Raw genomic sequence first — 14,126 nt, forward strand, 5'->3', positions numbered from 1 at the left:
TAAAAGCTGCAGAAACCTGATAAACGAAGTACCAGTTTCAGATGACTTGATTGCCTGTGGCCATAAAGACTACTCATAAACAAGGCTGAAAGGGATTTAGTTTGCATACAACAAAAGGGAAAAAACTCTTCTCCACCTTAAGCGACAAAATGATACCAAAAGCTTCTTCAGTTGCCTCCTCAATGTCAAATATGGCCTGAGAAATCTGCGATAAATCAACAACCAGCTCTATTTAATTTGTTTGTATTAAACAAAAGACTTCACTAATAGAAAATTAGGGGCAGAACACATTCTGAGAGACCTGTTCGTGGTCAGATATATTTGGCAAGAGATTTCCAAATTTATGATCATTCAAGCCGTAAGAACTGCACAACATGGACAAGAAAACAGATTTGAGTGCAATGTTACCCAACTGAATATATTTACAAGGGTTTTGATATTAGCCAATATAAAGGAGAAATAGATTGCTAAATTCTACCTTATAAATACAATAGATATGACTCCAACTTAAGTGGTCGACATGAAATTTCAGTGTATGCGTACCTGCCTATCTGCTTGTTGATCCAGCTCAACAAAAGATCAGCAGTGCGCCATTCATCGACTATGCTAATCTCACTTTTCTCTTGCTTAGGTTTCCAGCTGCCATCAACGAACTTCTTGGGAGGAGCCCAAAAGAGCATTGGAAAATGATTGATGGAGAACTTGTCACAGAGCTGTACATTCATCTGCGGAATAGTCATAAGGAACAATTAGAATGAACGTACTATTCACAACACAGTAAGATTTAGTTTTCAAGCCCCAATCTTTAAACTCACAATCCACATGAAGAAATAAGAGAAACAGGGAATCCAAGTACCTTTAAAGCACAATCAACCCTGGTCATCAAAACGACACCAGGATGTACAGCGTCTGCTCCATTGAATAGCTTTGTAACTTTTTCATAATGTGGCTGCAGAGTCACGCATTGAATATAAACAGGACTGACAAGAGAAGGCATTGAATAACGAAAGAGAAGAAGACGAGAACGAATGAAGTTATTACCTTGTAGTTTCTACATGCAGGACACCTTGAGCCAGACAAAAAAAGCATGATCAATGTCAGTACGGCACAAACTCCTTTGTCAATAATACTAATACGTTCTATATTTAAAAGACTAGGATTGGAGCAAAGTTAAAGTTATTTCCGGATAAAATCAGAAGATCCAGTGCTAAACAAACCCAAAGGTTGGATTTTTATTTCAGATTTGTTCAAGAGAGAGAGAGAATGAGGAAACTGACCAGTGAGCGAAGAACTCCAAAACGGCATATTTGGCGGAAGAGTCTTGGAAGACTGAATCAAAGTTGGTAGCGTTCAATTCGACAGCGTTATCTTTCTGATCGGAGTTGTTGATGCCGATGTCTCGGAGAATCGAGCGCGATCCCGGCGAAACCGACGCCGCAGCTTCAAGGCTCAGCAAACCCACGAACAGAAACAAGTGTGGCAAAGACATTTTAAATTCGAATAAAGCATAAAAATTTGAAGCTTGATCCAAATGAGAGGGAAGATCTAAGCACAGAAAAAAGAGCTTCCCTCCTTCCGATGTGAAACGGCAAAGGTTTCTGGTTTATTACGACGCCGTTACGCTTTGACCGGCGTCGATACTTGTTCTCCCTCCTCCGACTCCTTTCATAATGGGCTTTATTATAGGCCCATTACTAATTTCCACTTGTTGACCCAACCAAAAAGAATTGGAAAATAGATAATGCTAAATTAGAAATTTCTCTAGTCAGTAGTCAAATAAAAAGTTTGGCAATGTTTGTTATGTTTATATCCAGTAGAAAAAACTTATGGAGTATGTTATTCGAGAACTAGACTTGGATATACAACATTTTGTTGATAATAATGGTCCATACTCCAACAAATAAGCATTGTCAAAACGCCACAAGTGATGAAGAATTAACGCCGGAGAATGACGTAGTGAAAATAGTTCGTCGGACGATTGTTAGCTACGCGCCGCCGAGAGAGAAGACAAAAAAGGGTGAGTGACTAACGGCTGAGTCAGCATAGTCTTGGAAAATCGACAAAGTGACTACAACCACAAGTCAACCAACACTATCTGTCACAAGGAGACACACACACACACCTCACACATTAAGTCATTACAGTTTTAAACACATAGCTCACTTATATTATTGCCACTTCTCTTGCACTAGCAGTATCAATTGTTTCTAGTGGCCTTCTTGGCTTCTTGGTACGGGAAAAAAAAAATGACACTATAATGTATCGATCATGTGCACATCCTCTACCTCTAATAATAACATCACTTTTTTTTTTTTAATAATAAGAATGCAATAATAACAGGGTCCACGTACATGAATTCATTTTCTGATGTTATATTTGCATTCGTCTGACATATTTGGTTTCCTGATTTCTGAGTATTTATAATTGAGAGAACCATACCATTAGTATACTGTTCTCAGTCCCTGCGTCGATTTACAAAGTATACTTTGAAACGTAGCTTATACTTGGAAAATATTCTCTCCTCACCCTTGGATCCTTTCTTTTCTATGAACTTATACCGCTCAAAAAGGATGAAATACGAAGAGCCATCTTATTCTGCCAAGTATGCCGAAAGATAATTATTAGAAGTCCAATTTAAAGATTCCAATATGCCAAGTATATATTTTTTTCTCACGCATCAATAGCATCTAGTATCCACCTTCACCGTTAGTTATAGACGGCTCATTTGTTAAAAACCCCTTTTATTATGCATATTTTCCACTTCTTCCTTTCTGTTTTAAAATCATATTACAAACCCAATATTTCCAATTAAAGATATCCTAGTTTACTTGAGCTTCAATAAATTTCTCAAATTTTCAGTTTATTTTTGTAATAAACTAGATATTCAGCTGCGGCACACCGTTGAACTATATTTTTTTGTTTAAAAATACAAAATAATTTTTTATTATTATATTAATTATATATATATATATATATAATATTTTGTATTTTTTAATCTACTATAGTTTTACATCAATACATTATGTAGTGTATAATTTCCATTGTCTATCCGTATTATTCACTAAATTTAATTTAGTCAACAAATATATTTTTTTGTGATTTTTTTTTTCATTTACAATGTAGAGATAATAGTATTACATAATATATTATGTATTACATAATTACATAATATATTCTCTTTTTATAATTATATGAGTATACTATAATTTGACTTTGTAATTTTGGTTGTTTTATCTCTATATCATTTAACACTTTTGTATTCATAGTTGTGCAAGTCGAGCGTTTTTTTGTAAAGTTTGATTTATATCAATTGTTTCTTATTAGTATGGATCAAAAATTTATATATTAATATATTAGCTACTGAAAAATACTTAGGTGAAGAAGTATTTTTTTTAAACAATTTATGTTAGTTCGAGCCCCAAATTTTTTTAATATTTAAAGTTATTATCAACAGTTTAATCACTTGACTTTCAAACACATGAAAATAAGTTATTATCAACAGTTTTTTAGAGAATGAGTTAATTAAATTTAAAATATTTAATGCTAATGGGTGTTGGTCCGATACTTTTGAAAATTTGAGTAGGAGAAAATCTTTTTAAATTAGATTCCAAATTTGATATTATTTAAAATAAAAAATAATTGTAAAATTAATGTTAATGGCATGGTTTTAAATAAGTTCCAACTCCAAAATTTATTTCATAAATATCTCCAAAAATGTATATATAATATAATATAATAAAATATATATATAAGATTACCCAAATTAATACACAAAAAAAAACATACTCGACGAAGGTGGTGCAGTCAACTAAGTATTTTGGTGTATTAGTAACGATTAAGAAGAAGCAGGTCAAAAAGTAACTAATCATGACTTATAAGGGTCGATTTTGAAAAATAAACAAAAATAGGAGGTGCTTCAATTCTTTAATTAAAGAGTCCCCTTTTATTGACTCTCTCTCTCTCTCTCTCTCTCTCTCTCTAACTCTAACTCTTCTCTTGTTTTCTCATTTGCTTCAAATCCTTTAAAAACTCCATAAAAATTCTCAAATTCCATTCCCATTTCTCTAACCACTCCTCCCTCATCGTTACCTTCATTTTGATTCGGACGCTAAACCTCGCCTACTTAGTCTGATCTTCGGTTTTTGGGATTTGCCCTGTTCTTCGAATCTCCGATTGAACCTTTTTTTTAATCTAAGTTGCTACTTCGTAATCTCTTGTCCGTATAGAAACCTTGCCATCGTAGTGAGAGAAGTGTTGTTTCTGTTTAGTTCGGTCGGAAAAATCCACACTTGTTGTCGTTTGATTCCGGTTCATCTGCTTTGTGGTGGTGTCCGAGCTAAGAAAGAGATGTTGGGAGCTGGATTTCAGTTGACTCAGCAGCTGCAGAGAGCTCAGAGCGACCTTTCCAATGGCTGCGGATCGATTCACTCCAAGGAACGCGATACCGGGTCTGCATTGCACAAACCCAATGTTTCCGAGGCGTCTTCAAGTAATGTCGAACGATTTCTGAAGTCGGTCACACCATCTGTGCCTGCCCACTATTTCTCTAAGGTACATACATACATCATGTCAACCAGGTCAATACCTTTTTTTTTAATCAGTAGCTTGTTCATCTGAATGATATGAATTTTTTTATGAGCAGACAACAATAAAGGAAAGAAGAGGTAGTGATGTTGAGTTGCAAGTTCCTTACTTTGTTCTTGGAGATGTTTGGGAATCGTTTGCTGAGTGGAGTGCTTATGGCATTGGAGTTCCTCTCACTTTGAATAACAACAACAACAAAGATCGTGTCTTTCAATACTACGTGCCTTCCCTTTCCGGCATTCAAGTATATGCTGATGTTGATGCCTTCACTTCATCTCTTCAACCAAGGTAACAAGTTTTCAAGCTTATTATGTTCTTATCAAGTTCTTGAACATGAAGTGTGCCTTCAGTGTAAAGCTCGAGTCTTTGTCATTTGGGTGTTATTTTATCAATGTGTGTGTTCTTGTTTACTGCAGGCGGCAAGGTGAGGAGAGCGAAAGTGATTTCAGGGATTCAAGCAGTGAAGGAAGCAGTAGTGAATCTGAAAGAGGACTCTGTTATTCAAAAGAACAGATCTCTGCTAGAATGGACCAACTCTCATTAAGAAAGGAGCATAACGAAGACTCTTCTAGTGATGATGGCGAGCCTTTAAGCTCTCAAGGTCGTTTGATGTTTGAGTATCTTGAACGTGATCTTCCGTACATCCGTGAACCCTTTGCCGACAAGGTTTGTCTATTTTAACTCTGAGTATCAAGTCATCAAGGCATTTACAAAAGTTATTAGAAACCAAAAGGAATCAATGACCATGTTTATGATGTTAAATGTCTCATATTTCGAAATAAATTTTGCATGAGGCGACACGGAAGTTAGGTAATGACTAATGACAGATGTATTTATTGACGTTTTGAGCTTCTTTAAACAAAAATTGTTATCAGATAACTTGTAACAATCAAAAGCAAACAGTTGATGTAACATCAAAGTTTAATTTATGAAAATAATGCTATTAGTCAAACGCAACAACTCTTCCGTTTGTTCCAAAGCATCAAATACACCAGTGTTTGATCTACAAAAATGCAATTCCCATAGCTGTCTTATTCAGTTGTTACCATTGCAGATGTCTGACCTTGCCTCCAGATTTCCCGAGCTGAAGACGCTGAGAAGCTGTGATTTATTACCTTCGAGCTGGTTTTCTGTGGCATGGTATGGATTCTTTGTGTGACCTGCATATGTGTTTTGGTTCCACATTCCACATTACCCCATCGTCTCTCTTAGAATCCATTACTATACTTTTGCAGGTACCCAATTTACAAAATACCCACAGGACCGACGGTCAAGGATCTGGATGCTTGTTTCTTGACCTATCATTCCCTTCACACACCTTTACAAGGTAAGATTGGTTCCAGCGTTGCTTGATAGTAATAACCACTAGTTCATTGATTCTAGCTATGGCCTTGTCAGAATAACAGCTTTTGGGTAAAGATATATTCACTATTTATCTAAGTCTATCTTTCTTTGGTTCCTGTAGGTGCAGGCATCACAACACAGTCCATGTGTGCGGTGCAGCCAAGAGAGAATGTTGAGAAGATGGAGCTTCCTGTCTTTGGTCTCGCCTCATACAAGTTGAGAGGTTCTGTATGGACAAGCTTGGGGGGCTCTGGTCACCAGGTCGCAAACTCCCTCTTCCAAGCCGCAGACAATTGGCTGAGGTTGCGTCAAGTCAACCATCCTGATTTCATCTTCTTCTGCCGACGGTGATGATATGATTACATACTATGAGGACGAAAAAGGATATAGGAAGTTATAAAAAAGGAACTCTTTATGATTATTGTCCTGAGGAAACCATACATATAGAATGCCGTCAATGTTTTTCAGTTGGTAGCTTCTGTAAGTTCACAGAATGCTAGTTTTCTTATTTTTGTGTTTGCAATAAAAGCTAATAGTTGAGGAAAGAGGAAAACTCAATGGTCCTATCTGTTGGTTCTAGCAGCTTTCTCTTGATGGCATCAGAGCAAAGACGAGCCATCATATGATGGAAGGAAACCAGATCAGACAGCCGCTCAGCAGACAACTTGTCCATTGCTCTCTCTTGCTCCTCTTTCCTCTTCATCCTTTTCATATACACACACGAGTTCCTCACCGTGGCTCCCATCTGCTTCAACCTATTCTCTTGTTGCTTGCTTAGAACCGTATTTGCCTGCATGATTCATTTCAGCCATGTCAGAAAATCCAATATTCAATAGCAAAACATAAAGCCTGCATATATACAAACGGATCTCTGAAGTCTTGACCTCTAGAAACTCAGTTTGAGAGAAGCTTTTGACGAGCGTCTTGGTTTTCCTCTTCATCTCCATCTCTCCTACGTTTACTTGTTTCTTCTGAAATGCTGTCACAGCTTTCACAAACTCCTGATAAACTAAAGCGCATCCCGGATAATCAAACTCATCAGAGCCTGAAAGCCTCATCCTCTCAGGATGAAACTGCAGACCCATCAAGAACTGACCTTCCTCTGGATCATATCGATCAGGATCATAAAACCCTTCAATCAAACCATCAGGAGCGTAAGCCATCGGCACAAAACGCTGCCCCAGTCTCTTCACACCCTGATGATGATACGAGTTCACCATTATATCCATCTCTTCGAACCACTTATGCAACGGCGTCTCCTCCACGATTCTAGCCTCGTGCCTATGTCCATCGTAGTTGTCGTAATCTATATGCTTCGTCCTACTCGTGGTCATAACTTCCTTGTCTATGTCTTGGTAAAGAGTTCCGCCTGCGGCAACGTTGAGAATCTGAGAGCCACGACAAATGCCTAAGAAAGGAATGTTTCTCTCGAGACAGAGTCTGGCCAGAGTCAGCTCGATGCTGTCTTTCTCTCGATCGATGGTCATGTCCTCTGCATGCACCTTTCTGATCTCATCCATCTCCTCCGGAGAGAGACCTGACGAAGATTCTGCGTCGGCGTAGAGAGAAGGGTCGACGTCTTCTCCTTCGCAGAGGAGGACGCCATGGATTGGCTCGAAGCTGTGGAGCATAGAATGGATCCCATTGACACGTGGTACGATGACAGGGACGGCACCGGAGGAAACAATGAGATCGAGATGGTATTCTCCTACGAAGTCCACGTACTTGTTCTTGCGGAGAGTCCGACGAGAGACGATGAGAACTCTGGGGATAATCTTGGACGAGAGATCATTAGCGACCACCATTTTCTAATTAGAATTGGTATTACTATTGTTGTTTATAGTCTTTAGACTTTAATTCTCTTTTTTATTTGTATGGTTATGTCTTACTTCTCTTAGTTATTTATAGACCTTTCATTGAGGCGTTGAGGCGCCGCGTACATCCAATGCATTTGCACACACTGTACTCTTGTAATATCTCTATACGTTTTTGGTCAAACCTTCCCGATTGGATACTGACGTGGACTTCATTGGATATTCCAAATTAGTACCTCTTTGTGATTAGGCTGAAATTAATAAAACGTTTCATTTCCTTTTTTTGTTAGTGATATACATTAGATTAATGGAGTTTTTGGATGGATCAGATTAGGTTTGTAAGAGTATTAGATATGAATGGATGAGTGCCATGAGTCATTGACTTGTAACAATATTAGGCCGGCATAACAATATAACATATCTGTCTTTATTATTTATATCTTATACTATATATATGCATGTTTTCTGTATTTTGGAGGGTGATAATTAATTATGGAAATCACGTCATCGTAATCAGCCACCGGTTCAGTCACTCATACGTGTAAAGATAACGTCGTAGACTTCCAAGTTCCAACAAATTCGATTACGAAAATATACAAGAAATAGAGAGATCTCCATTGTTGCCAAAGTTGAACTCTCTCATCTCCATTATTCAGACAGCTTTCATCCTCATCAGTCCTCACTTTTCATGTATTTCTTCCATGTAACAATATGCTACTACTGAAACATGGAAGAATTGAAATCTATGTTGATTATACTAGCTCACACGCACTTGAGTTTGGCTTCCACTCTATCTCTGTGTTGTGTACTTCGCGTATTCTGAGATCTTTGCCTCCACGAACTTTACATCGATCAAACTTGTTTGCTAACGCATATAACAATGAAACTTTTTAACATTGAACAATGCTACGTTATTATCAGAGCTAGATTATATCACCAAGTTGTTTCTTCTATCTCAAGAGGATAGGCTTTTAAGGAATCGCAAGAGAACTACAAACCATAAACACTTTATACGTCTGTATCTAGCTAGCTGGTGATTCGATCATCTGTCTACTGTGTGGATGATATTTGTGATTTTCAGAGAGAAGAAGTAAACTCATACAAAAGAGACTAACAATTGAATAATTATATCCTTTTAGCCACAAGTCTTGTTAGTGGTTCTTTTTTTTTCTTTGGTTTCCGATACAAGAATCAAAGATCAGAGCTGACTTGCAAATTAGAACAATGAGTGAAGAGAGACAGGAGAAGCTTCAAAAGGGAAGTATAACATCGTTTCTTCTTGTGATTCTCAGCCGCTCTACGCTTTCTACGAACTCCCTGTGATAGCACAATCTCAAAACGCTTAAACACTTTATTTCAGTAATTTACAAGTTTGTTTATAGCCTTAAGAGCTTACTTCCATGGAACATCGCCAGCATTCCTCCAGATACCTTCTTCGTCTCTGAAGACCAAAGAGAACTCAGACTCCATCTGAAACAACTTCAGTCCCGACACACTCTGCGTCCCTGCAAAACCATTACAACTTACTCATCTTTGCAACTAAAGAAACAGGCACTTGCATCCCACCCATGCATAGGAAAGAAAAGTTTCCCATGAAAACCTTACCGAACATGTCCTCGAGCTGATGAGCAAGAGTTGAATAGCCTCCATGATCAAGAACACAAACCTTGCGACCTACCACAAACCCATCCATAGTGACCTTTACATAACCCCACTTCCGTCTGTCTCCTTCGTTACTACAATGTTCTTTACCACATGTAATAAGTAAGCACCGTCTCAGAGTGTTGAGAAAATTACCAAGAAATGAAATGGTGATTTCTAACTTCAATTATGTGTTAATGTTAGCTGTTAAGGTAAGGGAAATAAATACTAACGGAAGCAGCAAAGAAACTCACTGTGGCCAGATGTGAGGTAAGTCTCATTTTGTATGGTTCTCAGGCTGAGACCTAAATCGATTAGGCCTCCACACTCCATGGTCAGAGGGTAATATGGATGATACTTGGGAAAACTTGGGGAAAAACCCTGTAGGTCTGAGTCCATTGTTGCTTTCTATAACAAATGCTTAATCACCACATAACAGATACATAAAAAGGTGAAAATGATGTGGATTTATAGCAAGCAGCTAAGGCAAAGAGTGTCAGGAGAGTTAAGAGACATAATTGCAGACAGGGAACAGACAAAAGACAAGAACCCATTACCAAAAAGCAAAGGGTCAGTTTGTGGTCTTTTTGTTGTTTGTCTGATGCCACTAAGTGCAAGGGATAGGGAGGCACTCCGCAGGTCCAGATTTTGTAACCCATATAGCTGCAACATTTCTTGTCACCAACACAAACACAAACACATGAAATCATCAGTGAAGTCAGAATTGTACTATACTAATCACAGCAGGCAATTCTCCATCTAGTGAAGTTTCTCAATGATTTTAGAGAGTATCGACAACTCCTTGTCGCAGGTCAAAACCTGAAATCACGTTACAGAAGAAAAAGGTAATTTGTGCGCAAGAACGCTGCAGTATAGAATCCAACGAATTTAATTGTGGACAGAGAAAGAGAAGAACTAGGTATGGTCTTACATGATGGTAGAGAGACAATATCATTCATGAGAGAGAGCTATGCTGTCTAATACAAGACAATAAAGATCTATCATTACATCATGTAATCCCACACCTTATCTGAGACGTAGGGCTGGTGTAGTTAATAGAAATGTCCACATAAATCCATGCCTATACAATTGCTCTCATGTGTAACTTTAGCCCTCCAAAAGAAGCCGTACAAGGGAACACACACATTCTTCTAAAGATAAATTTTCAAATTAAAAGCTCGTAACCATAACAAAACAATGGAAACCATAACAGTAGACCAGAGCTTCCAGCATCTCAATCGATGGTTTTCCTAATTCACAGGTGTATGACTTGAAAAAACTGCCTCCTAAGCTCATGTACAGTTTGCCCGGATACTAAATGTCCGTAATGACATCCTTATTAACAGGCGCTTCTGATACGTACTTCTTAGATACCGCCTTAGTGGAACGTCTACATGCGCATATAGCATGCAAGGAACAGGAAACCCCAGAATGTTTCACTTATGCGGAATCATGGTGACTAAGAAATTCAGTTATGCAAGGATAGACTTGCTCCACTGCCTGCAGTGTGATAATCAGAGAAACGGTTAAGAAACAAAACAAGCACGCACATGATATAGCATTGAACAAAGTTCCAACATAGGAGACCTAGAAATGAGTGGCATAACATACCAGCCGTCCTCCAACCAAATCATAGTGTGCATAATGTGGTCCTTCTGGTTCTCCAAGTAACTTATAAGTGACTAAGTTCTCGGGAAACAGCTTAACAGTGTCTGCCATATTCACAAGCATTTGTAATTAGTAATAATGGTGAAAATGGCATGTATGAGATTGAGCATATTAAGCAACTATGTATAGAGTAGCTTAAAAAGTTATTTGGTGAGTGTGGAAATTATCATAAAAGTTAACCCATCTATACAGTCTCTCATAACTCAAAAGGGCATTGTAGAATTGAAAATGAAATGCATATCTGGGCATACGCATATGATTGGTTTCATGTATATGTAGGTGTAGCTGTTCATCTATGCAAAAATCCATATTATACATTAATCCAATATACTTTCCACAGCCGCAGGGGGACAGATTAAGTCCCGATCACCTGCAAGAGCTAAGACAGGGACACTGGTTCCGGGAAGATGATCCTTGTAGAAAAATTTACCACTACGATCACGTAAGCCTCCCTCTCGAAAGGCTGTTGTCAGCTGAATAAGAAGTTTTGCAGGTATGGTACCTAGATGTATGAAAACAGAGAAACTTAACTCGTTAAAATCACCATAGAGGAAGCAAGAAATAAAGGAAGCAACTATGGCTTGCAAAAATAATCTTATGACAATACATTTCAGGTATCTAATAGTAACTGTTTCATTATTTTTCTTCTTAATGTAGATATACACCTAAACCACATTCAAAAATATTGCATTAAAAACTCACATATATAAATGGGATCAACTGTTTTTACTTACAGAAGTTATTCAAGACAAGCTTTTCTAACATTTCAGGGTGCATCATATCTGTTGATGATATCAAATCGTTAAGCCAAGATAATACATATGGAGGACGTGTTGAAAGAGGAAAAGCGGCAGCCAACAGAGCGCCCAACGGAACAACTGGAACACTCAGAGCTTCTGCAGGATTGGCCTGTAATAGAAGTTTATAGTAAATTAGCTACAAAAGAACTTAGTGGCACATCAATTCTTGTCGAAGATTCCAGAGTAGAGTGATATGACATAAAGTCACGTACAAGAGGTATGAGCAATTTGAGTGCAGAATCTGAGGTTGTGTAATCAACTGATGATGCCAGAGTTGCCACAGCTGCCACGGAGGGTTCTCGTCCTTCAAAAGCTAACAAAATGGAATAGAAGAAATGAATGCCGGCTTAAATATATGAGCGTCTGTAATCAAGAATAATGAAATCTAATGGAAAACCAAAACCCAATTGAAAGATGAATATTATCATACCACAACGTGACAGCATTGCATAGAGTAGGATACCCCCCATGGAGTGCCCAATTGCAAATAGTTTACCATCCTTGGGCTTGCATTGCGCTCTTACATACTCAATCTATAGCAAACCAAAAACGGAACACCAAGTTCAGTAACAAATCCAGAGGCGATTATGCGAAGGAGTCAGCAAGATGAATGTTGCCTCACCGCAGCAGGGACATCCTCTTCCAGGTAGTGATCAAAATCCCAGTCATATTTAACTATCAAATCCAGTTGTTTCTGAAAATCTTCAATGGTTGTAGTGAGGCGCTCTTGTAAATCAATCAATGGAGGCGAGACAGACTTCTGACCATCGTCGAAAAGATTAACAAGGCGCTGGGCCAATTCTCTGATTTGGCTAACAAGTCCTGAGTTTTGCTTTGACTCAATCAGACTCAAAAGCTTCGATCTAATGTCATTAAAGCGCTCGTACAGCTGTGTATCATCTACAAGCATTGCAATTTTGTCAAATAACTTAGCAGACATGAACACTGACTGACCTTCACTGAGAAAGCCAGACAGCCTTTCTGACAAACGCATGAACGTTGATGTCAATCTCGACACAAGTTGTGACTCGTCCCAAGCCGTGGTGGCTTCACCAACATCAACTGGAACATCCGACGCTGGTGCACTGTCCACGATTTCAGTAGCCTGCTTTTCATCAGAACAAGTATCATCTTTACCTGCAGCAGCTCTAGCAGTAGACTCCATCTGATTAGACAATTGGTGAGCAGAGTCCTCCACATCTTTAAGATCAGATACTCGTGTACTCAACCCGGCTCCACGAACTTCGAGAATCCACGTCTCAAATCCCTGAGTAGACATGTGTCTTGCAAAAGAACACTGCAATGACATCAACCGTATTGCTCAACAATAAAGGTACACTAGTACTTCCTCTTACGGTAGTTCACTACACTAAACGTATTACGTATCAATGTAAATTAAAGGGAAGAGCAACATACACCAGGAGATAAATCGTAACCGATGGCATTAGTTCCTACTCCAGACAATAGTAACAACGGATGATTCCTCGTAGGAGCCTGAGAGAAGAAAATACTAATTCTTGATCCCAAAGAAATTGCAAGAAAGGTGGTAAGTGAATTTAAAAGAGAACCTGAGGAGGAGGCAAGTAACGCCAGAGAGCGAGACGCCAATCGCTGTTAGGAACAGAGACGTAATGAAGCTCGTCGGCAGTGCAAAGAGACGGTTTCGTGGGGAGCTTAACAGAGGAAGAAGAGAAACAACATCTCGGTGGTGGAAAAAGCGACGTGCGGTGACGGAAAGAAGGAGGAGCGACGGTGGTGACGGGACGGAAGAAAGAGACGGTGGAGGAAGCCCAGCGGAGAGCTGAGCGGATCTCCAGAGGGAATTGAGGAGGCATGGTGGACATGGCACTGACAGATTCAGCCAGATTTGGAAATTAAAAAAAATTGGTGACTCGGTTTCACTTTACCTCTTCCGGCGTGTTTTCAAGGATCGTCGTCATTCATCTTCTCCGGTACACGTGGAGAGACGACCAAATGTGCTGTGCGATGAATTGTTGAAGACGTGACACTTTTTGTTATTTTGACCGCTATAATACTTACTGGGCCTTTTAAAATTACAAAGCCCAAATTTACAGTTAGATTTTTTTTTATGGCCTTTGGGTGGTGCGTTGAGGTGAGGACAAGGAAGGTATAGTTGTAAAGTGAGTTTTTTTTTTGGTGTCCAATCATATATTGATTTGTATTTTAGCTAATACACAAATAAATAAATAAGTAAAAAGAGAAATGTTGGACAATTTTTAAAAAAGTTATGTTTAAATCAATAAAATTAGATCAT

General features: G+C 38.5%; 5 protein-coding genes across 9 annotated transcripts in view; 1 reads left to right on the top strand and 4 right to left on the bottom strand.

Moving 5' to 3' along the window:
• LOC104740188 (sulfhydryl oxidase 1-like) overlaps positions 1-1,787 on the bottom strand; it is a 4,304-nt gene extending 2,517 nt beyond the window's left edge. Inside the window, exons 1-6 of the mRNA XM_010460720.2 lie at positions 1,278-1,787; positions 1,042-1,066; positions 857-949; positions 544-725; positions 302-365; positions 137-205 (exon numbers count right to left, since the gene is read on the bottom strand). Coding sequence (XP_010459022.1) covers positions 137-205; positions 302-365; positions 544-725; positions 857-949; positions 1,042-1,066; positions 1,278-1,489 — 645 coding nt within the window. The 5' untranslated portion in view covers positions 1,490-1,787. The remainder of the gene's footprint in view (positions 1-136; positions 206-301; positions 366-543; positions 726-856; positions 950-1,041; positions 1,067-1,277) is intronic.
• Positions 3,971-6,434, top strand: LOC104740190. The gene is made up of 6 exons (XM_010460722.2): positions 3,971-4,551; positions 4,643-4,872; positions 5,001-5,250; positions 5,639-5,724; positions 5,820-5,911; positions 6,050-6,434. Exons 1-6 carry the CDS (start codon positions 4,348-4,350, stop codon positions 6,277-6,279), a joined length of 1,092 nt encoding a protein of 363 aa, XP_010459024.1. The 5' UTR covers positions 3,971-4,347; the 3' UTR covers positions 6,280-6,434.
• On the bottom strand, positions 6,326-7,802 carry LOC104740189. The gene is made up of 2 exons (XM_010460721.2): positions 6,813-7,802; positions 6,326-6,718 (listed from the first exon to the last, which is right to left on the bottom strand). Exons 1-2 carry the CDS (start codon positions 7,731-7,733, stop codon positions 6,458-6,460), a joined length of 1,182 nt encoding a protein of 393 aa, XP_010459023.1. The 5' UTR covers positions 7,734-7,802; the 3' UTR covers positions 6,326-6,457.
• On the bottom strand, positions 8,825-10,312 carry LOC104740192 (auxin-responsive protein IAA34-like). Of its 3 annotated transcripts, none has more exons than XM_010460727.2 (5): positions 9,941-10,312; positions 9,638-9,791; positions 9,348-9,488; positions 9,139-9,247; positions 8,825-9,059 (listed from the first exon to the last, which is right to left on the bottom strand). In XM_010460727.2, exons 1-5 carry the CDS (start codon positions 10,091-10,093, stop codon positions 8,993-8,995), a joined length of 624 nt encoding a protein of 207 aa, XP_010459029.1. In that variant the 5' UTR covers positions 10,094-10,312; the 3' UTR covers positions 8,825-8,992. The 3 variants fall into 3 exon arrangements, with proteins under 3 accessions (XP_010459029.1, XP_019091937.1, XP_019091936.1); XM_019236392.1 differs by having other exon boundaries at positions 9,638-9,803; positions 9,941-10,310; XM_019236391.1 differs by having other exon boundaries at positions 9,638-10,309.
• Positions 10,355-13,847, bottom strand: LOC104740191. Of its 3 annotated transcripts, none has more exons than XM_010460725.1 (9): positions 13,420-13,847; positions 13,268-13,345; positions 12,474-13,148; positions 12,282-12,384; positions 12,064-12,164; positions 11,786-11,960; positions 11,482-11,553; positions 10,995-11,095; positions 10,355-10,883 (listed from the first exon to the last, which is right to left on the bottom strand). In XM_010460725.1, the coding sequence occupies exons 1-9, from the start codon at positions 13,693-13,695 to the stop codon at positions 10,824-10,826; spliced, it is 1,641 nt and encodes a 546-aa protein (XP_010459027.1). In that variant the 5' UTR covers positions 13,696-13,847; the 3' UTR covers positions 10,355-10,823. The 3 variants fall into 3 exon arrangements, with proteins under 3 accessions (XP_010459027.1, XP_010459026.1, XP_010459025.1); XM_010460724.1 differs by having other exon boundaries at positions 11,422-11,553; XM_010460723.2 differs by having other exon boundaries at positions 11,383-11,553.

This window comes from Camelina sativa, chromosome 14, assembly GCF_000633955.1.
Source record: "Camelina sativa cultivar DH55 chromosome 14, Cs, whole genome shotgun sequence".
Classification (NCBI taxonomy): domain Eukaryota; kingdom Viridiplantae; phylum Streptophyta; class Magnoliopsida; order Brassicales; family Brassicaceae; genus Camelina; species Camelina sativa.